Source organism: Bos indicus x Bos taurus, chromosome 15, assembly GCF_003369695.1.
Source record: "Bos indicus x Bos taurus breed Angus x Brahman F1 hybrid chromosome 15, Bos_hybrid_MaternalHap_v2.0, whole genome shotgun sequence".
Lineage (NCBI taxonomy): Eukaryota > Metazoa > Chordata > Mammalia > Artiodactyla > Bovidae > Bos > Bos indicus x Bos taurus.
The window spans coordinates 21,695,773-21,720,561 of NC_040090.1; the positions used below are offsets into that span (position 1 = coordinate 21,695,773).

The following is a 24,789-nucleotide window of genomic DNA, read 5'->3' on the forward strand; positions in this document are numbered from 1 at the left end:
AGCAGAAGGTGTGACAAGAGAATAACCAGGAGAATGAGCAGTGTGACAACCACAATGCATAAAATCCATTTTAAGAAACTATGTCTATTTAGTCTGGAGAAGATTTGAGGTGATTAAATTGTTATTTTAAAATATTTTAAGTGTCAGGTGAAAGAGTATTAGAGGACAAGAAACTAGGAACAACAAACTCATCACAGGCATACAAATTAAACATTAACATAAAGAACTTTCTAGTGAATCATACATTTTCAAATAACAAAGGTTTGCCTGGTGAAGTAGTGAGCCCTTTAAAGTAGATAAAGTCAAAGTGAAGTCGTTCAGTTGTGTCCAGCTCGTTTGAGATGCCATGGTCTGTAGCCAGGCTCTTCCATCCTTGGGATTTTCCAGACAAGAATACTGGAGTGGGTTGCCATTTCCTTCTCCAGGGAATCTTCCCAACCCAGGTATCCAACCTGAGTCTGCCACATTGCAGGCAGATTCTTTACTGTCTGAACCACCAGGGAAGGCTGTTAAACTAGATCATCTGTACTTAAATGGTGTTTGGTATCTGAAAAGTGTTTCATGGCCAGGTGGGAACCTGGATAACGTAACTGTCAAGATTTATTTCAATTCCGACATTCTGTGATCTAAACGTAAAAGAAAGGTAAATTGGGTTATGTATGTATTTTTAAGTAAGACTTATGGAAGGTTTAAAGATGAACAAAAATGTGATTTATCCTTGTCATTTTTCTCTGAATAAGAAGACAAGGTAAAAATCTGTGATATATACAATGGGCTTATGTGTACATCCAATTATCAAATAAGTCACTGTAACAATCCCACTCTAAATACTGAGATTCTCCCAAAAAATCTATTGGCATTATTTTCATCTTTTTAAAACAAATGGAAGACAAGGCACTGTGAACACTTTTTAATTACAAGAGCTATATTTTCACATGTATTTTTCTAAATCAGTAAATTAAACATAAGGCAATTCCTCTTTAATTTACCTTAACTCTTGAAGAGTGTTATAGAATTAATCTCAGAACAGACAAACCCATAAAATCATTACGCACAACATAAAACTATGATTGGGAAGAGCCAAGTATGTATGCTATACTAACCAATTAGAAGAACTGTTCCAACGGCCAAACCTCCACCTGGAAATGAAACAAAATGAAGAACAAATTAATCTACCTTTTCATATTATCTTTAGCATAAAAGTTAGGCATTATCAAGGACAGGTACTTCAGTAACTTCAAAACTGTAGTTGAGAACAACATTTTAATTACCTTTGCAATACTTGGCTTAAGGTGCTATTATGAAATAATTACATACTATATGTAATTATACACTACACATTACAATTACTTTCATAATATACTGTACTATCCTCCTTTCTCCTGTGATAGGACCATGCAGCATTCAACACAGCCGGCTAAGCATTCCTTGAATGTTATATTTAGCACTTCTTAATAAATTAGCTCAATAGCTGAGACCCAAACGTGCAAAGGAACTTAACTACAACAAAAGTACAACACAGAAAGAAAGGTTATTACAACAGAAATTTCATTTTAATTTTTATTCTCAAATTTAACAAACCTTGGAGAAAAAAACCTGACAGTTAAAACGAATTCTTTTCCGATTATTATTAACACACACAGAATCTGAACACACTCTAAATATATTTAGAAAATGCTATTATATTTGAATTAGGGTAATATGATCATAAATATATAACTGAAATAGAGCTTTATTAAAAATCAATTTAAAATCAAGTTTTAAGAAACTAGAACATCAGAAAGATAGACATTCAACCACTTGACAACTGATACTTTGTCTGTAAAACCATTTGTGCAAATGCTAACAAGTTCACTTAAAAATTTAAAAATGTATACACAAAGAATCAAATGAATTTAAAGTATAATTAATTTAAAAAGAAACTAAAAATTGTTGGACAACTGAAGACAATATTACTAGCGTTTTTTGTTTACAAAATTGTGAAACATTTAAAATATAATGAAGAATCTCTTCCCAAAAAGTTTTATAGTGACAAACAATACATAGAAAAACTTAGTATGAAAAATTCATGACAGTGTTTATTTTTTGCCTTGCAAATAAGCATAAATAACTGTTATGTTTCAAAGAATCTGAAATTTGTTAAGCTGCCTGCACACTTAATACAATCCAACATTTGAGGACTTTATGACTACAAACAGAGGATTCAAAATTGTTAGAAAACAATTTTTAAAAGGAACAAATACATTTACATATTTTAAATGGTCATGTTATAGAATTAAGTATGTATTTTAACTTCACATTGAGATAATGAGATAATTCCTTCATTTTAGCATTTAAAGCCATACCAGACTATACAGGATAACTTCAAATGTTGGTTAAACTAAAAGTTTAACATAAACTGAAATATATGTGATGATAACAACCATAAAAGATGAGAGCAAAAAGGTTCTCTTCGGGAGAAGAGTAAATATTTAGTTTTACAGTTTGTGCTACATATAGACCAATATTAATTTTTTAATCCATTTTAAATATTTTAAATCATACTTCCCAACTCTTCACTATTTTTCCTCACATGTAAGAATATTTAGCTAGCAATTATCATTTTGTGTATTTGAGATGAAATAATACAGGCACATAACAATATTCCAAGTTTCTAGTCTAGTCTACTATAAAAAAAATTAGCTGTTTTTTTCCATAACTTAATCTTTACAGGAAGGATTTAGATTTGTTATCTAAACTTCTTTGGGTCTATAGTCATGTCTTCTCAAATTAGGAATTTATATAAGGCCTCCAAGTGGAATATTTAGAGAAGTAGATATTTTTTGTGAATGATATTCACAGTGAAATAACGAGAACTGATCAAGACATAGTTCTCCAATTGAATGATATGATATCTTGCTCAGGTGTCTTGCCCAAAGAAGTACAGTAAGAGCTACTCTCACCGTTCTGGCAATTATTTTCTGATTAGAAACAATCAATACATGATACAGGAAATAGCTTATTTGATAAATGTATTATCAGTATTAATTGTATTACTATATTAACAGTAAACAGCAAATCAGACTATACTATGAAGGTAGTTTTCCGCCTGAGTTGAACAATCCACTGTTTCTGATAATTCAGGAAACAAAAGTTTTAAATATCACATATACTAAAATTATATATGGAAAATTTTTATGTTTGGAAAATGTAAACATTACTTAAAACAAGATAATATGAGGACATTTTAATAATTTTTATCAGCCAAATTAATATTCTATTGGGCTTCTCTTACAAAAAGGCAACTTACTTTTTTTCTAACGGGCTATATTATATAAATTCACTAGACTCAAATTTGAATTGGCCCTAGTAAAGCTGGTCATTTGGAAGGTTAGTCATGGGAAATAAGAAGAAGCCACCTTATTATTTATAAATCAAGCTTTTATTCTATGTATATGAGGTAAAGTGATTTTGACATGACCATACACACCAGCATATAGCTGTAAAGTTCCTATATTCTTCCAAACTTCATTTTACTGTGTGTAAGACCACATTTCCCCAAATACTCTGTATAAGGTATTGTGAAATATCTCACTTAATATACTGAGATTCTAGCTATATTTTAAACTAGAGGAAATTTTAATAAGTTAGCAGTCATTCTCCCTACTCAAAATTGAAAAGCTTAACCGGCTAAACACAAGATGCTTGACATGATATATTCAACAAAAGTTAGCTTTCAATACATTTTTAAATTCAGCAATTCATTAGCAATTTCAAGAGCAGCACAGATTTCACACTAATAGTTCCTAATTAAAACAGAAATATCATTTCCCAATAGTACATTAAAATGTCTGACAGGTAAGTAACAGCGTAAGTAAGAACTTGTCTTAGGAATTCATATAAGGCCTCCAAGTGGAATACTCAGAGAAATAAATGCTTTTTGTGAATGATATTCATAGCAAAATAATGAGAACAGATCAAGAAATAGTTTCCCAATTAAGTATGATACATTGCGCAGGTGGACACACACACAAAGAAGTCAAAAATGGTCTTGTTCAATGCCTCGTCTTCCCTTTAATCATATCAGATAAACCGCCAATATTCTAGGTCACTAAAAAAATAAATTTTTGGTTTTACCTCTAGACCACTTTAAGAAGTATATTTAAGCTCATCCCCAGCTTACTAAAAAAATATGGGAGAATATTTTATCAACTCGTAAGTTTACACAAGTTTGAAACCTTGAAAATACTTTTCAAGTGAGGTCTTAAAGTATAAAATTCATCAAGCTTTTACATTTTAAAAAAGTGACAGTATTTTGTCTTAAAACTAGAAAAAATATAAAAGCTTAAGAAACACTAGAAGATTTAAGATTTTAAGTGTCAATATCTATTTTTTAACTTTTTTAAATACGAAGGAAAGATTTTTTTTTTAAAAATCACGTGAATAGTTAGACAATGATATATTAATTTAAAGGGAGAAAATTCAATCCCTACACAGTTCCCAAAACAAATCTCTAATTAAGCTATACATTTAGGGTAAACAAGGTCAAATTAATATATTAGAATATGAAGGTCCATAAGTGATATCTTGTTTTACAATAAGGGCAACTCCTTTTTCAAAGTTAAAGTTTAAGTAAAAGGGAAGAGAAATAAAAATTAGGAAAGAGAAGTCTTTCATCCTAGTTCTTTTCAATGCTCTCTATAAATCAGTAGTTTTGCTTAAAATTATAGAAGCAAAACAGGCATCTTAAAGCCACTGAAGGGAAAATGCAATGTAACAGCCATATCCTTCATTCATAGCAATATCCTTAACTACCTAATTAATGCCACACTTCAAATTAAGTTGCAGTTATATGATTAACAAGTCTACTTTTTATAGGTAAGAAACATCCTAACAACTCTTGGTTATCAGTTATTGGCTTGGCAAACATGGGAATCAAAACAGAAAAGCCATCAACAACGAGAATGGCTCTGCTGATTAAATTTTATGAAACAATTTTGCAAAGGAATGAATGGCATTTGCTTTAAACGTACAGGTACCAATTGTTAAAATATCACAACCGGGATTATACTAAATAAACAGCCCAAGCTTAATGTATATCATCCCATACTCCAGATTAAGATGTGTGTGTGCTTAGTGGTATTCAATTCTTTGAGACTCCATAGCCTGTAGCCCAATAGACTCTTCTGTCCATGGGATTCTCCTGGCAAGAATATTGGTGCGGGTTGCCATTTCCTTCTCCAGAGGATCTTCCCAATCCAGGGATCGAACACGCTTCTCCTGTGTCTCCGGCATTACGGGTGGATACTTTACCCGCTGAGTTATCAGGGAAGCCAGATTAAAATCTAGAGGAGGAAAGGACTATGCCCACCAGTATTTACTTTTTCAAGGCAATGTTGAAAATGGTAGCTACCCTCAAGCTTCTTCAGGGCAGTCTTCCTGGATTATTATTTACCCCAATTCCTATTTCCACTCGTCTGTCAAAATTTAATAAATTCTGAACACCACAGAGTTTAATCCAGTTAAAGCCGAGAAGTCATCTGTCCTTCAAATATGTTTTTGAAGGATGAGCCTGGGAGATAATTTCTCTACGTTAGTCAATATGGTCCTAAAATCAACTATTTTATATTCAAGGAAAAGAGAAATTCTGCCAGAATCTTTTATCTACTATATAATCTCCTTGGAAATTCTTGGAAGAAGAAAAATGAAGTATTTACACACAGTGTCCTCAAATAACAACATAAATGTTCTGGAAAGGGACAGTTGAGAAACTGAGTTAGGAAATCCCAGAATGTAAATTAGTCAACTTGGGAAATATAAATCGATATCCAACAATAAAATAAAGAATAAAAGTATTTAATACAATTAGATCATGAAAGTTAAGACGCAGTAATAGAAACGTCTCAAATTTATAAAACACTTTGGAGTAAGCAATGGAAATATTAGTATATCGTCAAATAACTAACATTCAATTTGTCTATTTTACGCCTTTCAAATATATTTTGCATCTACTCTTAAAATTACAATAATGTCACAATGGCAGTAGTAAAATATCACTGCAGTGTATGTCAGCAACAATGCAATATTTACTTGTTAAGCAGTAACTACAGAATATATTTAGGCAACAACAATGTCACAGTATAATTTCATCATTCTGATGTCACAGCATCCTATTATCATTACATTTTATTACTCTAAGATTATATTAGACTTGTCACAATCTTGAGTCAGATAACATTTCAGAACTACAGTATAATCTGAATTGCTTTTACTTTTATGTATACACATTAGCAGCCAAATGTTTCACTTTCAAACAATGGTTTAATGATTAACACATGTATAGGGTTTGCTCCAAAGGGCCACAGAAAATAGAAAATCAAAATATAAAAATGCCATTAGGAAGTTAACAACTAAAATATTTCTGGACATTTTATTATTCCAAATGTAGTAACTCCTATTATAAGAATGTCTTCAACTTCTGTGCAATTGAGAATTAACTGTATATGTGCAAAATATATTTCAAAATATCCCCAAACTGATATTTACTTCAATCATTTTAATGAACACTAATTTTTAGCATAAGCTGGTTAGAGTCAAATAAATAGATTCCCCAACTTCAAGCAAATCTGAAGAAATTTAAAATTACAGTTCAAGTTTATATCACTGTAAAAAAAACACAAGGAAGGTGCTTTGGGTCACCTTTCTGGTGGGTGCTTTAAGAGGCTACACAGTTAAATCTTTAGGCTTAGAGTCAATAAATGGTTAAAAACACCTGAAAAGAGTTCTCAAAAATTGGAAGCAATTGCAGCATAGTGCAGAGCATTAAATGTGGAGCCTGAAGATCAGCCAGACCGTCACTAGTTTTGTGACTCTATTCATGTCAGTTAATCGCCGAGTCTGATTTTAGAGCTCAAATACATAATTCCATCCTACATGTTTCATAATCTGTGCACGCTTTTTCCTACACATTATTTTTCTTTAAACCAAGAACTTATTTAGAATCTATAAGTACCAGGTACTGTGCTAGTTACATTTTGTTATTCTAATGAGGAACTGAAGATGTAATGTTAGAATATGTGACCTTTTTGTTTGGAGAGTTTCAGGATCAGTGAATGAAGTTACATATTTCCATTGAGTTACCAAAAAAAAAAAAAAAATACATATATATATATATAAAGGACTAGGAACAGCCTCCAAGTTTTACATTTAAATACAAGATGACACCAAATTAAACTCACAAGGGAAAAAAAGTGAGATAAATATTTGCTAACTAGATATTTTCAATCATTTCTGTTTACAGTACAATGCAAGGCAACAGAGTTGAAACAATTAAGGGAAATCATTCAAATTTATTATTTAAATTTATGTAGAAATAACCAGGATCCAGTTATGGTCATAAAGTAACAGAGGTAAGAAGCCATACTCTTTCTCAATAGCCTTTCTATTGCTAAACCTATCTCAAAAGTCTACCTGTGGGGAAAAAAATTACAGAGTGAAAATGACAAGGGAAGTACAAGAACAATGGCATTTGTAATATTTTATGAAAGTGTACAAGGCTTAACTGACACATCTCACCCTATAATAATAAAATCATGAAATACAAACATGGACCAATTTTAGTAAAGTAGCATTCTGATAGGAATTAACTACTTTACAAGCTTTATTATCACAGCAGCTTTGTCTTACCTATTTAATCTGTTCAGTCTTTTCAACATAATGGTTATTAAGCATATTCTTTAGCAAGCCTTCTCAAGAAAAATTCCAGAGATTTTGGAAAGCCTAAAATCTGGACTTCTTTTTCTCGTTAAAATATAAAATAATTTTAAACATCGTTTGAGATGTAACTCTGGGAAGCAAAATATATAGAGAAAAAATAACAAAAACAAACATACATATATTTAACGCAGATACTGGGTACATCTGTTAAGGTCAAAGACAGGCTTTCATTACTTGGATCCATCTAAGCTTTTAACATACATTCTTTTAAAGTCAATATGATTAGTTTAAAGATTGAGAACCAGGAGATAAGCAGTCAGGAGGCGAAAGAGGGGAAGTTACTTTTTTCAGCATTTTCTATTGATTCCCATCAGTCTCAAGTGATACAAACTTCTGTAGGTTAGCCCAAACCATGGACTATCTGGGATTCACGTAAGGGGTACATTCAAAGACCGGGACGGGATTCTAGATGAATGCCAAATCGTCTCTGATTCCCCTTGACTAGGAATGCACGAAAGGGTAAAAAGCATGTAGGTTTCCTGTCATAAACGAGAAAAAGGCTGGTGGGCACCAAAGTAGAAAGTGGGAGCACAAAACCAGATCTGATTAACAGCATTTAAAGTCTCCATGCAACCCTTCCTCCCCTCCATCAGACTGGGCCATTCTCTCCAAGTCCGAATGCTGAGAGGTGAGAGACATGTGGGGTCAGGGTGTCTAACCCGGCAGGTCCCCTCCCTCTTTTCCCTCTGCTGAGCCCAGATCTCCGTTCTGAACCGACCTAGGAGCTGGTCCAGGGCTGGCAGCCCGGTTGATACCAGCAGCTGTCCATTCCGCACCGACGGCCGTGTCCCCGCGATGGACACCAGTCGAGAGCAGCCGCTGTCGGCACCGCTGGCTCTGGGACCCCTCCGCTGGAAGCTAGTGACGTTGTTCGTGCTGGCCGCCGCCACCATAGACCCAGTACTCCGGGTGCCGGTGCCGCAGGTGCCTGCTGCCGCCATCTTGGGGCTTCTCGCGTTGACCCAATGAGAACTCTGGGAGCTTAAGCCGCGGGCCTGTCACAGTCAGCCCCAAACTCCCGCCTCCTCGACTCTTGAAGCCAATAGGACTGAGGGTTCCCTCTAGAGTCAACCAATTGGAAGGCGTATTGCTGAAAAGTGCATTTACGTCAGGACGGCCGACTTCTGCAAGGCCCAGGTGAGAAAGAGCCACCTGAGTCCTGGATGAGAGTCTTCCTGGGTTCTTTGGGGCTTGAGGTGGGTAATATCATTAACGTTCTTCTCGTTTTGAGTGTCTTCATTCACGTTGAGTTAAAAAAAAAAAAAGGCTGGTGATGGGGTATATCAAGCAACTTTCCTCCTGCACTTTCCTCCTCTCTGTAGTAAACAGGATACCGCCCCCCACCCCAGGCCTTTTCTGATTTCTGAAAGAAAATTCCCTCCGGCATCCTCTTCCGGTCTTTTTCTAAGTAGTTGGGTAACATGGAAGGGATTGAAACTCTTACCTTAATGAGTAGGTTGTTGAGCCCTGGGCTCGGTTCCTCAGTGCCGGTGGCAGCTGGGTTGGATTTAGACATTAGAGTAAAAACTCTTGAGCTTTGAGGTTTTTTGGTTTCCCTCTGTTTCAAACAACAGATGACAAACTGTACCTTTCTTGACACGTCCCCGTAAGTTGCTTTCGTTAATTTTAATTAGTGCTTCTGAAAGTCTTAGAGCGCCTTTCCATAAGTGGTGTGAATGATAAGTGTTATTCTGACAACCTTGTTCACACATTTAATTGTCGTTTGCTGTTAAGGCAGCTGCAAATAACATAATACTTTAGTTTTTTTTTTTTTTTAACCCGAAAAACTGGTAAGAATTAGATGTGTATGTGCTTTCTTTTTCAAGTGATCTGTGAACTCTGAATCCAGAGATTATTAGAATATGAATTTTACATGTAACCTAGATTTTGGGAAAAAGCCATGAATCCTTGGATTTAAATTTTGTTTTCACAATTTTGAGCTGGGCGTGGAGTAGGGGGTTGGAGTAAGTAATCTTTGAAGACGTTCATGATTGACAAATGTGTAAACTAAAAGAGTCCCAAGTTATGCTTGCTCTAATACTAATTGGTGGTTTTGACAGTGATCTATGATGCTAATAAAATTCATCAAAACTTCATGGAAACTTGCCATTGAATTGTTTTAAATCTCAGTGACCTGTAAAAACTTTTTGGCTGATTCTCTTTGAGATTATATTGCTGCATAGTGACTCCAGTTTTTCATTTGGGCAGATTTTTGTTTTTTAAAGAAAAATGTTGAGAAAAAAAAAAAGCGTTGCAGTTTAACCATATATCAACTGGAAAGCTTGATCAGGCTTTAGGTGCTTTCATTTAGAGTCTCACCAGTATAATTCTGTGATGCCAAATCATTCAGTAAGTAGCCAGGGTTTACTATCTGCTTGGACCTAAACTTGTCATTTTAGGGCAAAGTAAAAAAAACCTGTTCTCATTTGGAGGAGATAAGATTAACACATAGATAACAACATATCAGTTAAAATGATCACAGTGAACAATATATGTTAATATTGTCCTGTAGTAAGTACTCAAGAAGACCAAAACAGAAAGTGACAAAGCACTCTAATAACAAATAGGAACTTCTTAGACAGTTTTGCTGCTCTAAAAACTTTGAAGTACACAAATATTGAAATTCTGTGGATTTATTTACTACATATTCGCTTGTTTTCCACTCTATTTACTTCAGCCTTTAGATTTCTAAAGTGAAAAATTGTTTTTCAGCTTTAACTACAATCCAGGAAGATGTGCATCAATGCATTCCTGAAGTTAACATATAATCTTGGTACAACATTATCATCAGTTCAGTTCAGTTGCTCAGTCATGTCGGACTCTTTGCGACCCAATGGACTACAGCACGCCAGGCCTCCCTGTCCATCACCAACTCCTGGAGTGTACTCACACTCGCGTCCATTGAGTCAGTGATGCCATCCAAACATCTCATCCTCTGTCGTCCCCTTCTCTCGCCTTCAATCTTTCCCAGCATTAGGATCTTTTCTAAGAGTCAGTTCCTTGCATCAGATGACCAAAGTATTGGAGTTTCAGCTTCAGCCTCATTCCTTCCAATGAATATTCAGGACTGATTTCCTTTAGGGTGGACTGGCTGGATCTCCTTGCTGTCCAAGGGACTCTGAAGAGTCTTCTCCAACACCACACTTCAAAAGCATCAATTCTAAGGTGCTCAGTTTTCTCTATAGTCCAACTCTCACATCTGTACATGACTACTGGAAAAACCATAGCTTTGACTAGATAGACCTTTGTTGGCAAAGTAATGTCTCTGCTTTTTAATATGTTGTCTAGGATGGTCATAGCTTTTCTCCCAAGGAGCAAGGGTCTTTTAGTTTCATGGCTGCAGTCACCATCTGTTGTGATTTTGGAGTGCAAGAAAATAAAATCTGTCACTGTTTCTGCTGTTTCCCCACCTATTTGCCATGAAGTGATGGGACCTGATGCCATAATCTTAGTTTTCTAAAGGTTGAGCTTTAAGTCAGCTTTTTTACTCCTCTTTCACCTTCATGAAGAGACTCTTTAGTTCCTCTTCACTTTCTGCCGTAAGTGTGGTGTCATCTGCATACCTGAGGTTATTGATATTTCTCCTGGCAGTCTTGATTCCAGCTTGTGCTTCCTCCAGCCCAGCGTTTCTCATGATGTACTCTGCATGTAAGTTAAATAAGCACGGTGACAGTATACAGCCTTGACATACTCCTTTCCCAATTTGGAACCAGTCTGTTGTTCCCTGTCCGTTTCTAACTGTTGCTTCTTGACCTGCATACAGATTTCTCAGGCAGGTCAGGTGGTCTGGTATTCCCATCTCTTTAAGAATTTTCCATTAGTGATTCACACATTCAAAGGCTTTGGCATAGTCAATAAAGCAGAAGTAGATGTTTTTCTTGAACTCTCTTGCTTTTTCAATGATCAACAGTTGTTGGCAATTTGATCTCTGGTTCCTCTGCATTTTCTAAATCCAGCTTGAACATGTGGAAGTTCTCTGATCATGTACTGTTGAAGCTTGGCTTGGAGAATTTTGAACATTACTTTGCTAGCATGTGAGATGAGTGCAATTATGTGGTAGTTTCAGCATTCTTTGGAATTATGTTTCTTTGGGATTGGAATGAAGACTGACCTTTTCCAGTCCTTTGGCCATTACTGAGTTTTCCAAATTTACTGGCATATTGAGTGCAGCACTTGCACAGCCTCATCTTTTAGAATTTGAAATAGCTCAGCTGGAATTCCATCACCTCCACTAGCTTTGTTCATAGTGATGCATCCTAAGGCCCACTTGACTTGTCATTCCAGGATGTCTGGCTCTAGGTGAGTGATCACACCATCATGGTTATCTGGGTCATGATGATCTTTTTTGTGTAGTTGTTTTGTGTGTCTTGCCACCTCTTCTTAATATCTTCTGCTTCTGTTAGGTCCATACCATTTCTGTCCCTTATGGTGCCCATTTTTGTGTGACATGTTTCCTTGGTATCTCTTAATTTTCTTCAAGAGATCTCTAGTCTTTCCCATTCTATTGTTATCTTCTATTTCTTTGCATTAATCACTGAGAAAGGCTTTCTTACCTCTCCTCGCTTTTCTTGGAACTCTGCAATCAGGTGGAATCATCTCTCCTTTTATCATTTGCCTTTCACTTCTTTTCTTTTCTCAGCTATTTGTAAGGCCTCCTCAGATAACCATTTTGCCTTTATGTGTTTCTTCTTGGGGATGGTCTTGATCATCGCCTCCTGTACAATGTCATGAACCTCTGCCATAGCTCTTCAGGCATTCTGTCTATCAGATCTAATCCCTTGAATCTATTTGTCACTTGCAGTAAATCATCAAATGATTTAGGTCATACCCGAATCGTCTGGTGGTTTCCCCACTTTCTTCAATATAAGTCTGAATATGGCAATAAGGAGTTCATGATCTGAGCTACTGGCAGCTCCTGGTCTTATTTTTGCTGACTGTATATAGCTTCTCCATCTTTGACTACAAAGAGTATAATCAATCTGATTTTGGTGTTGACCATCTGGTGATGTTCATGTGTAGAGTTGTCTCTTGTGTTGTTTGAAGAGGGTGTTTGCTATGACCTGTGCATTCTCTTGGCAAAACTCTGTTAGCCTTTTTCCTGCTTCATTTTCTACTCCAAAGCTAAATTTGCCTGTTACTCCAGGTATCTCTTGACTTCCTATGTTGGCATTCCAGTCCCCTGTGATGAAAAGGACATCTATTTTTGGTGTTAGTTCTAGAACGTCTTGTAAGTCATCATAGAACCGTTCAGTTTCAGCTTCTTTGGCTTTAGTGGTTGGGACATAGACTGGATTACTGTGATATTGAATGATTTGCTTTGGAAACGAACAGATCATTCTGTCATTTTTGAGACTGCACCCAAGTACTGCAGTTTGTACTCTCTTGTTGACTATGAGGGCTGCTCCATTTCTTCTAAGAGATTCTTGCCCAGGGTGGTAGATATAATGGTCATATGAGTTAAATTGGTCCATTTGCTCATTCCAGTTCATTTTAGTTCAGTGATCCCTAAAATGTCAATATTCATTCTTGCCATTTCCTGTTTGACCACTTCCAACTTACTGTGATAAGTATTCCAGGTTCCTATGCAATATTGGTCGTTATAGCATCAGGCTTGACTTCTGTTAGCAGCCATATACACAACTGTGCATTGTTTTTGCTTTGGCTCCGTCTCTTTATTCTTTCTATAGATATTTCTCTATCCTTCTCCCTTAGCATATTGTGCACCTGGGGAGTTCATTTTTCAGTATCCTATCTTTTTGCCTTTTCATACTGTTCATGGGGTTCTCAAGGCAAGAATACTGAAGTGGTTTGTCATTCCCATCTCCAGTGGACCACGTTTTGTGAGAACTCTATACCGTGACCTGTCTTGCATGGCCCTGCACAGCAAGGCTCATATTTCATTGACTTAGACAAGGCTGTGATCCAAGTGATCAGTTTGGTTAGTTTTCTGAAATTGTGGTTTCCATTTTGTCTGCCCTCTGATGGATAATGTTCATAGATAGATGACTCAATATTTTCAGTGTCAGTTCTTCCATAATTGATTCGTAGATTTCATGCAGTCCCAGTTAAAATCCCAGCATGTTATATCATGGATATTAACAGACTGGTTCTATAGTTTATACAGAAAGACAGAAGATCTAGAATAGCAAACACAATATTGAAGAACAGAGATGTAGTACTGACACTACCTGACTTCAAGACTTACTGTAAAGTATTAGTGGAGCAGCATACAGAATCCAGAAATAGACCCACATGAATATAGTGAACTGATCTGAGACAAAATGAGCAAAAGCAACACAGTGGAGCAAAGATAGTCTTTGCTTTGTAGCAGTCAGTCATATACATGCAAAAATAAATAAGTAAATAAATCTTGACACAGACTTTACTTCAGAAAAATTAACTCAAAATGAATCACATACATACATGTAAAATAAACTATAAAACTCATGTAGGATAACATCAGAGAAAATGTAGCTTACCTTGGGGATGGCAATGACTTTTTAGATACACCAAAGACATCATCTGTAAAAGAAGGAGTAGATAGGTTGGACTTCATTAAAATTAAAAACTTCTGCTGTGGGAAGGACAGTATCAAGAGAATGAGAAGACATGCCACAGACTGGGAGAAGATAATTGCGAGGACACACTTGATAAAGGGCTGTTATCCAAAATATACAAAAGTCATACTCTTAGCATCTGTTGTTGTTAGTCAGTTGCTCAGTCCTGTCCAGCTCTTTGAGACCCCATGGACTGCAGCATGCCAAGCCTCAGTCCTCCACTATTTCCCAGAGTTTGCTCAAATTCGTGTCCTTTCAGTCTGTGATGCTGTCTAACCATCCTCTGCTGCCCCCTCTTTCTTTTGCCTTCAATTTTTTCTACCATCAAGGTCTTTTCCATTGAGTCAGCTTTTTGCATCAGGTGGTCCAAGTATTGGAGCTTCAGCATCAAACCTTCCAATGAATATTCAGATCTGATTTCCTTTAGGATTGATTGGTTTGGTCTCCTTCCAGTCCAGGGGACTCTACAGAGTCTTCTCCAGCACCACAATTGAAAAGCATCAATTCTTCAGTGCTCAGTCTTCTTTATGGTCCAACTCTCACATCTGTGCATGACCACTGGAAAAACCATAGCTGTGACTATATAGACATTTGTTGGCAAAGTGATGCCTCTGCTTTTTAATACACTGTGCAGGTTTGTCATAACTTTTCTTCTAAGGCATAGCATCTTTTAATCTCATGATTGCAGTCACCATCTGAGTGACTTTGGAGCCCAAGAAAATAAACCCGTTGCTTCCACTTTTCCCCCTTCTATTTGTCATGAAATGATGGAACTGGATGCCAGATCTTAATTTTTGAATGTTAAGTTTCAAACCATCTTTTTCACTGTCCTCTTTCATACTCATCAAGAGGCTCTTTCAGTTCAATTCAGTCATGTTTGACTCTTTGCTGTCCCATGGACTGCAGCACACCAAGCCTCCCTGTCCATCACCAACTCCAGGAGTTTACTCAAACTCACGTCCATTGAGTTGGTGATGCCATCCAACCGTCTCATCTTCTGTCGTCCCCTTCTCCTCCCACCTTCAATCTTTCCCAGAATCAGAGTCTTTTCTAATGAATCAGTTCTTTGCATCAGGTGGGTGAAGTATTGGAGTTTCAGCTTCAGCCTCAGTCCTTCCAGTGACTATTCAGGAGTGATTTCCTTTAGGATGGACTGGTTGGATCTCCTTGCAGTCCAAGGGACTCTCAAGAGTCTTCAACATCACAGTTCAGAAGCATCAATTCTTCAGCACTCAGCTTTCTTAATAGTCCAATTCTCACATCCATACGTGACTTCTGGAAAAATCATAGCTTTGACTAGACGGACCTTTGTTGGCAAAGTAATGTCTCTGCCTTTTAATATGCTGTCTAGGTTGGTCATATCTTTTCTTCCAAGGAGCAGACATCTTTTAGTTTCATGGCTGCACTCACCATCTGCAGTGATTTTGGAGCCCCCCAAAATGAAGTCTGTCACTGTTTCCACTGTTTCCCCATCTATTTTCCATGAAGTGATGGGACCAGATGCCATGTTCTTAGTTTTTTGAATGTTGAGTTTTAAAGAAGCTCTTCGTTCCTCTTCATTTTCTCCCGTTGGAGTGGTATCATCTGCATATCTGAGGTTATTGATATTTCTCCTGGCAGTCTTGGTTCCGGCTTGGGATTCATACAGCCCAGCATTTTGCATGATATACCCTTCATGGAAGTTAAATAAGCAGGGTGACAATATATAGCCTTGTACTGCTTTCCCAGCTTTGAACCAGTCAGCTGTTCCATGTCCGGTTTTAACTGTTGCTTCTTGACCCGATGACAGGTTTCTTAGGAGACAGGTAAGGTGTTCTGGTACTTCCATCTTTTAGAACTTTCCTTGGTTTGTTGTGATCTACACAGTCAAAAGCTTTAGTGTAGTCAGTGTAGCAGAAGTAGATGTTTTTCTGAAATTCTCTTTCTTTCTCCATGATCTAAGGAATGTTGCAATTTGATCTCTTCCTCAGCCTTTTCTAAATCCAGCTTGTACCTCTGGACATTCTCAGTTCATGTACTACTGAAACTTTGCTTGAAGGATTTTGGGCATAACTTTGCTAGCATGTGAAATGAGGGCAACTGTAGGGTAGTTTGATCAGTCTTTGGCATTACCCTTTTTTGAAATTGGAATGAAAACTGACCTTTTCCAATCTTGACTTATTGAGTGCAGCACTTTCACAGCATCATCTTTTAGGGTTTTAAATAACTCAGCCGGAATTCCGTCACTTCCACTAGCTTTGTTTGTAATAGTGCTTCCTGAGGCCCACTTGACTTCACACTCTAGGATGTCCAGCTCTAGGTGAGTGACCACACTGCTGTGGTTATCCAGGTCATTGAGACCTTTTTTGCATAGTTCTTCTGTGTATTCTTGCCATCTGTTCTTAATGTCTTCTGCTTCTTTTAGGTCCTTGCCATTTCTGTCCTTTATGAGGCCCATCTCTGCATGAAATGTTCCCTTGATTTCTCCAGTTTTCTTGAAGAGATTTCTAGTCTTCCCCATTCTGTTGTTTTTCTCTGTATATTTGCATTGTTCATTTAAGAAGGCCTTATTGTCTCTCCTTTTTGTTCTCTGGAACCCTGCCTTCAGTTGGGTATATCTTTTCCGTTTCTTCCTTGCCTTTCACTTTTCTTCTTTCCGCAGTTATTTGTAAAGCTTCCTCAAATAACCACTTTGCCTTCCTGCATTTCTTTTTCTTTAGGATGGTTTTGATCACTGCTTTCTGTACAGTGTTATGAACCTCCATCCATAGTTCTTCAGGTACTCTGTCTACCAGATCTAATCTTGTCACCTCCACTGTGAAGTCATGTAGAATTTGATTTAGGTCATACCTGAATGGCCTAGTGGTTTTCCCTATTTTCTTCAATTTGAGCCTGAATTTTGCAATAAGGAGTTCATGACCTGAACCACAGTCAGCTCTTGATCGTGTTTTTGCTGATCATATAGAGCTTTTCCATCTTCAACTGAAAAGAATATAGTTGATTTGGGTATTGACTGGTGTTATTGAATATCTTTTCATGTATTTGTTGGCTATTTGTCTGTCTTTGGAGAAATATCATTTAGGTCTTCCGCCTATTTTTTTTTTTTTTTTTATGTTGAGCTGCATGAGCTGTTTGTATATTTTGGAGATTGTTTTCTTTTCCCTTGCTTCACTTGTGAATACTTTTTCCCATTCTGAGGGTTAACTTTTCATCTTGTTTGTGGTGTCTTCCACTGTCTGTCCTTTGTGCTCCCCCATGATCCCCTAATGTTGCTGTTTTGTCCCAGCAGACTTCCCCCACCATGAGGTGATTTTTCTTGGTGCAGGAACCTCTCCTTACCTTCAGCTTCCCACCAGGGGTGCTGGTCTCTTTTTTAATCCCTTCCTTCTGTCTGTCTGTCTGTTTCCTACCCAAGAAAAGGATTTTTCTTGTCCTGTTAGGTATCCGAAGTCTTCCATTAATGTTCAGCAGGTGCTCTGTGAGAAATTTCCGTTTGTAGACGTATCCTTGATGTACTTGTGAGGAGACATGAATTCTGTGACGTGTTTCACCATCTTGACTGCCTGCCCCTTGATTGTAGCACTTTTAGAAGCAAGAATTAAAATATAGCTGTAGTGGTCTATAATAATTTCCAGGTAAACCCTGCCAGGTACCGCTTCCTGTGTTGATGGAAATATTGTATATCTACACTGACCGGTATAATAGCCATTAAATACATTTGATGTTTGAATACTGGTAATGTGGCTGCTATGACTGAGAGCTGAATTTTTAATTTTGTTTTAATTATTTAAATTTAAAAGCTACTTTTTACCAAGTTGCTGCTATATAACTCTAAATCAATATTTAGCAAAATTTTTCTATGAAAACCAAATAGTAATTATTTCAGGCTTTGCAGATCATATGGTCCTTGTTGCAACTACTTAGCACTGTGGTTGTAGCAAAAAAGCAACTTTAGACAATATATAAATAAATGAACATGACTGTGTTCCAGTAAAACCTTATTTGCTAAAATAGAGTGAGCAGGATTTGGTTTATTGGGCCCTAGTCTCACAACCTCTGCTCTACATCAAAGACGTGTCTAAGGATCTATTTATTTTTCTTCACCTGCTGTTCTCTGGATCCTTTGCATTGTTTTTCCTTATGTGTGTGTGTGTATGTGTGTTTTTTGGATGGGAGAAAGTAGTGTTTTCCTATAACATTTTAGAGAGATCATTACCCTCTTTGGGTTATTTTTCTGTATTTCTTCAACTTTGGTTTCAAATTTTATGTTTTTTGTATATATGGGGAAGGTGGTGGTGCACTGGCATTGTTTTAAATTTCTTTAAATTCTCATCTTTGTTCTTTTAATTCTGCTCTTTTATATACCCATTGTCTCTTAAATACAATATCTTACCTAATATCTCTAAAGGTGTTAAATACAATTATTTTCTTTTCCTACATGAATTACCTCTGATTTCTCCAGAGTTACTTGTTCTGTGTTTCATCATGGGCCTTCTTTTTCATTCTTGTGATTTTCTTAAATGTTGGTGATCTTTAGTTGTTCATTTGTGTTGATATATGATCAGTTGAATAATATAGATAACTAAAATGGACTTTTTTATTATTTTGTTTTTTTAGCAAATCTTTACCCTAACTGGAAAGAATCCTGATGGAAATTCCTTGTGGGTAGGTAGGACTTAGTTGTTGTTGTTTAAAGCATGTTGATTTATAGTAATATATTAGTTTCAGTGTATAATACAGTGATTCAGTATTTTATAGATTATTCTCTATTAAATTTATTATAAAATATTGGCTATATTTCCTTACTGTTCAATATATCCTTGTAGCTTCTCTACTTTATCCCCAGTAGTTTATACCTCTTAATCCCCTACCCCTGTTTTCCCTTATCCCAACCCCTCCGCACTAGTAACCACTAGTTTATTCTCTATATCTGTGAGTCTATTTCCATTTTGTTGTGTTCATTCACTTTACTTTTAAATTTCACATTTATTGATAACATACAGTATTTATCTTTCTCTGTCTGACTTATTTCATTAAGTAAAATACACTCCTGGACCATTTATGTTGTCGCAAATGGCAAAATTGCAGTTTTATATCTTCCTTATCCATTCCTCTGTTGATTGAGACTTACATTGCTTTCTTATATTGACTATTGTAAATAATCTTGCTATGAGCAATGCAAAATGGAAACGGTGACAGACTTTAGTTTCTTGGGCTCCAAAATCACTGTGGATGGTGACTGCAGCCATGAAATTAAAAGACGCTTGCTCCTTGGAAGAAAAGTTATGACCAACCTAGACAGCATATTAAAAAGCAGAAACATTACTTTGCCAACAAAGGTCCATCTAGTCAAAGCTATGGTTTTTCTAGTCATGTGTGGATGTGAGAGCTGGACTGTGAAGAAAGCTGAGTGCCTAAGAATTGATGCTTTTAAACTGTGTTGTTGGAGAAGGCTCTTGAGAGTCCCTTGGACAGCAAGGAGATCCAACCAGTCCATCCTAATAGAAATCAGTCCTGAATATTCATTTGAAGGACTGATGCTGAAGCTGAAGCTCCAATACTTGGGCCACCTGATGTGAAGAATCGACTCATTGGAAAAGACCCTGATGCTGGGAAAGATTGAAGGCAGGAGAAAAAGGGAACGACAAAGGATGAGATGGTTGGATGGCATCACCCACTCGATGAACATTAGTTTGAGCAAGCTTCAGGAGTTGGTGATGGACAAGGAGTCCTGGCATGCTGCAGTCCATGGGGTCGCAAAGAGATGGACATGACTGAGTGACTGAACTGACTAATGAGCAATGGGGTGCATATATCTTTTCAAATTGTGTGTTTTTGGTTTCTTTGAATATATATCCAGGAGTGGAATTGCTGGATCTTATAGTTCTATTTTAAGTTTTTTGAGGAATCTCCATACTGTTTTCCATAATGACTGTAGCAGTTTACATTCTCCCCACCAGCATATGAGAGTTCCCGTTTCTCAAACTCCTACATTTGTTATTTGTGGTTTTTTTGGTGATAGCCTTTTTGACAGTTGTGAGGTGATATCTCGTGGTTTTGACGGACATTTTTCTTATAATTACTCATATTGAGCATCTTTTCTTGTGCCTGTTGGTCATCTGTATGTCTTCTTTCAAAAAATATCTATCAGATCGTCTTTGCATTTAAAATATTGGGTTGTTTGGGTTTTTTTTGTTTTTATTTTGAATTGTTTAAGCTGTTGATATAGTTTGGATATTAACCCCTTATCAGTCATATCATTTGCAAATATTTTCTCCAATCTAGTAGATTTTCTTTTTGTTTTGTCAATGATTTCCTTTGCTCTGTAAAAGCTTTTAAGTTTAATTAGATCCAATTTGTTTATTTTTGCTATTGTTCCATTTGCTTTAGGAGACAGATCTAAAAAATATCGCTGCAATTTATGTCAAACTGTGTGTTGCTGTTTTCTTCTAGGAGTTTTGTGGTTTCTGGTCTTAGATTTAGGTCTTTTATTTATTTTGATTTTATTTCTGTATATGGTATGGGAAAATGTTCAGATTTCATTCTTTTACGTGTATCTGTTCCTGTTTTCTCAACATCACTCTATAAGAGACTGTTTTTTTCTCCATTGTATGTTCTTAGCTCCTTTGTTATTTTATTTGTTGTTTTATTGGTTAACCATAGATATGTAGGTTTATTTCTGGGATCTCTGTTATGTTCCATTGATATATAGTTTTGTTTTGGTGCCAGTACCAAACTGTTTTGATTACTGTAGCTGTGTAATATAGCGTGAAGTCAGTGAGTGTGATACCTTCATCTGTTCTTTTTTTGTTGAGGTTGCTGCGGCTGTATAGGGTCTTTTGTGGTTCCATATAAATTATGGAGTTCTCTGTCCCAGTTTTGTGAAAAATATCATGAGTGTTTTGATAGGGATTGCACTAAATCTGTAGGTTCCTTTGGGTATGGGTAGGACTGACTTATTGATATGTTTTGATCGAGGTGGATAAGCAGAGAACAAACAGATAGGACAGGCCTTTTTCTAATAGCCTGGTAAGGAGGCTCCTATCCTAGATTTTCAACCACCATACTTTCATTCACCTAACTTCCTCTCAGGAAGGTTAAACCATTTTTATCCTCCTCAAATATTGATTCAGCCCTTGCTACAGGAAGAAAAGTTCCATCTTTCCTAAACATCCTGTGCATGTAGTTAGCCAGGTGTCAGCATGCTTTTTAGGAAACCAAATAGTAAGTATTTTAGGTTTTGCAGGCCACATGTCCTCTTTCATCCCTTTTTAACACTACCATTAAATGCAATTTTATATTAAAAAATGAGTACAGCTGTGTCTTAATGCTTTGCTTATGAAAATTAAAATTTGAATTTCATATAGTTTTAACGTGTCACAAAATATCTTTGTTTTCTTTGAGCCATTTGAAAGTATAAAAACCAGTCTTAGTTTGCAGGGTATACAACAGCAGAGGGTAGCCTGGAAAATCTGCCCTGTGAACCATAGTTTACTAAACACTATGCCAGACTGCTTCTTTTTGTCATGTTCTACCTGTCACTCTTTTAGAAAGTTTTCAGAATCTCTAATATGTTGATGCTTTTCACTCCCTCTTAGTGGTCTAAGGCTCAGCCTTTTATTCTCCTCAGACCTTCAATGAAGTGGATGAGGTCTGCCCACATGAGGAAGGACAGTCTACTTAGTCTACAGATTCACATGGTAATGTCATCCAAATACACCCTTACAGTAACACCCAGAATAATGTTTGATCAAATATCTTGACCACCTGATGCAAAGAACTGACTCACTGGGAAAGACCCTGATGCTGGGAAAGATTGAAGGCACAGGGAGAAGGCGATGACCGAGGATGAGATGGCTGGATGGTATCACTGATTTGATGGACATGAGTTTGAGCAAACTTCTGGAGTTGGTGATGGACAGGGAGGCCTGGCGTGTTGCAGTACATGGGGTCATAAAGAGTCAGACATGACTGAGTGACTGAATTGAACTGAACTGAACGGAAATACCTTGACGCTGCATGGCCCAGTCAAGTTGACATGTAAAATTAACTGTCATTGTCGTATAGCTAGTAAATGATAGAGCTTGGTTTCACAACAGTAATGAACTGTGTCATGACAAAATTCAGGCTTTTATTTACTGTTTGTAACTAGGCCCAAACTCAGCATTCATATCCTTCTAAATTAGTCCTTTATTTAGCCAATTTACAGTTGGATATTTGCCTAAGCAATGAGGCATATTTGTCTTGATAAAATGAGTAAATTCAGAGAAAGCAGTATGGTTAGAGACTGTGATATGAAATAACGGATAGTAAGTGGGACATATTTAACTCAGAGATGAATGATTTTGAGTTGAAGAAGACCTATCTTAACCTTGTGAAAGAGAAATTAGATCCCTTTGTTTTTCCAGAGCGTAGAAATTTCATTTTCAACTCAGATTAAAGAGCTTTCTATCAGAGTTGTCCAGCACTGAATTAAGATTTTTAATCATTAAAAAGTATTTTCTTTTAAAAATCTTTTGGATTTTAAGGGTATGTTCTTACCTTTTGTATTTTTTCATTCCCCAAAATGGAGGGTTAAAAACAAGTTAAACTCTGTGTTGTATTACAGTTTTGTCATTTTCTAGAATGAAAGATTTGAAATTAATTTTGTAGTCTGCTTGATATTCTAAGATTTTTTTTAAAAAAATTGAAGAGCAAGTCATGCTTCCTTTTTCTATTTTGTTTTATTTTGTTTAGTTGCTAAGTTGTGTCCAACTCTTTATGACCCCATGGACTGCAGCATGCCAGGCTCTTTTTCTATTAACATTTCCTAAATAAACTCAGACCACCTGACCTGCCTCTTGAGAAACCTATATGCAGGTCAGGAAGCAACATTTGAACTGGACATGGAACAAAAGACTGGTTCCAAAAAGGAAAAGGAGTACATCAAGGCTGTATACTGTCACCCTGCTTATTTAACTTCTGTGCAGAGTACATCATGAGAAATGCTGGGCTGGAAGAAGCACAAGCTGGAATCAAGATTGCCGGGAGAAAAATCAATAACCTCAGACATGCAGATGACACCACCCTTATGGCAGAAAGTGAAGAGGAACTAAAAAGCCTCTTTGATGAAAGTGAAAGTGGAGAGTGAAAAAGTTGGCTTAAAGCTCAACATTCAGAAAACGAAGATCATGGCACCTGGTCCCATCACTTCGTGGGAAATAGATGGGGAAACAGTGGAAACAGTGTCAGACTTTATTTTTTTGGGCTCCAAAATCACTGCAGATTGTGACTGCAGCCGTGAAATTAAAAGATGCTTACTCCTCGGAAGGAAAGTTATGACCAACCTAGATAGCATATTGAAAAGCAGAGAGAGACATTACTTTGCCAACAAATGTCCATCTAGTCAAGGCTATGGTTTTTCCTGTGGTCATGTATGGATGTGAGAGTTGGACTGTGAAGAAAGCTGAGCACTGAAGAATTGATGCTTTTGAACTGTGGTGTTGGAGAAGACTCTTGAGAGTCCCTTGGACAGCAAGGAGATCCAACCAGTCCACCCTAAAGGAGATCAGTCCTGGGATTTCTTTGGAAGGAATGATGCTAAAGGTGAAACTCCAGTACTTTGGCCACCTCATGCCAAGAGTTGACTCATTGGAAAAGACTCTGATGCTGGGAGGGGTTGGGGGCAGGAGGAGAAGGGGACGACAGAGGATGAGATGGCTGGATGGCATCACTGACTCGATGGACATGAGTTTGAGTGAACTCCGGGAGCTGGTGATGGACAGGGAGGCCTGGTGTGCTGTGATTCACCGGGTCACAAAGAGTCGGACACGACTGAGCGACTGAACTGAACTGAACTGAAATAAACTCATATGAAAGTAATGAATTACTGTCATATATGATGATCATTTTCCCTCACTGAACTTTCGAATTGTTCAATTTAGAGCTTAGCAGTTCAGTTAAATATAAGTTTAAGTTAAATAAGCATATAAGTTAAATAAGCAGAGTGACAGTATACAGCCTTGACGTACTCCTTTTCCTATTTGGAACCAGTCTGTTGTTCCATGTCCAGTTCTAACTGTTGCTTCCTGACTTGCATATAGGTTTCTCAAGAGGCAGGTCAGGTGGTCTGGTATTCCCATCTCTTTCAGAATTTTCCATAGTTTATTGTGATCCACACAGTCAAAGGCTTTGGCATAGTCAGTAAAGCAGAAATAGATGTTTTTCTGGAATTCTCTTGCTTTTTTCCATGATCCAGCAGGTGTTGGCAATTTGATCTCTGGTTCCTCTGCCTTTTCTAAAACCAGCTTGAACATCTGGAAGTTCACGGTTGACGTATTGCTGAAGCCTGGCTTGGAGAATTTTGAGCATTACTTTACTAGCGTGTGAGATGAGTGCAATTTTGCGGTAGTTTGAGCATTCTTTGGCATTGCCTTTCTTTGGGAGTGGAATGAAAACTGACCTTTTCCAGTCCTGTGGCCACTGCTGAGTTTTCCAAATTTGCTTATCAGTAGCCCGG

General features: G+C 36.9%; 2 protein-coding genes across 14 annotated transcripts in view; one reads left to right on the forward strand and one right to left on the reverse strand.

Moving 5' to 3' along the window:
* ELP4 (elongator acetyltransferase complex subunit 4) overlaps nt 1–8,762 on the reverse strand; it is a 257,476-nt gene extending 248,714 nt beyond the window's left edge. For both annotated transcript variants that reach the window (XM_027562744.1, XM_027562743.1), the window contains exons 1-2: nt 8,474–8,762; nt 1,104–1,139 (exon numbers count right to left, since the gene is read on the reverse strand). In XM_027562744.1, the coding sequence (XP_027418545.1) occupies nt 1,104–1,139; nt 8,474–8,696 (259 nt within the window). In that variant the 5' untranslated portion in view covers nt 8,697–8,762. The remainder of the gene's footprint in view (nt 1–1,103; nt 1,140–8,473) is intronic.
* Nucleotides 8,763–8,838: 76 nt separating this feature from the next.
* IMMP1L (inner mitochondrial membrane peptidase subunit 1) overlaps nt 8,839–24,789 on the forward strand; it is a 76,132-nt gene continuing 60,181 nt past the window's right edge. For 2 of the 12 annotated variants that reach the window (XM_027562766.1, XM_027562754.1), the window contains exons 1-3: nt 8,839–8,951; nt 18,909–18,956; nt 21,890–21,991. In XM_027562766.1, coding sequence (XP_027418567.1) covers nt 8,919–8,951; nt 18,909–18,956; nt 21,890–21,991 — 183 coding nt within the window. In that variant the 5' untranslated portion in view covers nt 8,839–8,918. Of the gene's footprint in view, nt 8,952–18,908; nt 18,957–21,889; nt 21,992–24,789 lie in introns of those variants that run through there. The other 10 variants (XM_027562756.1, XM_027562755.1, XM_027562758.1 and 7 more) reach the window with 10 other exon arrangements.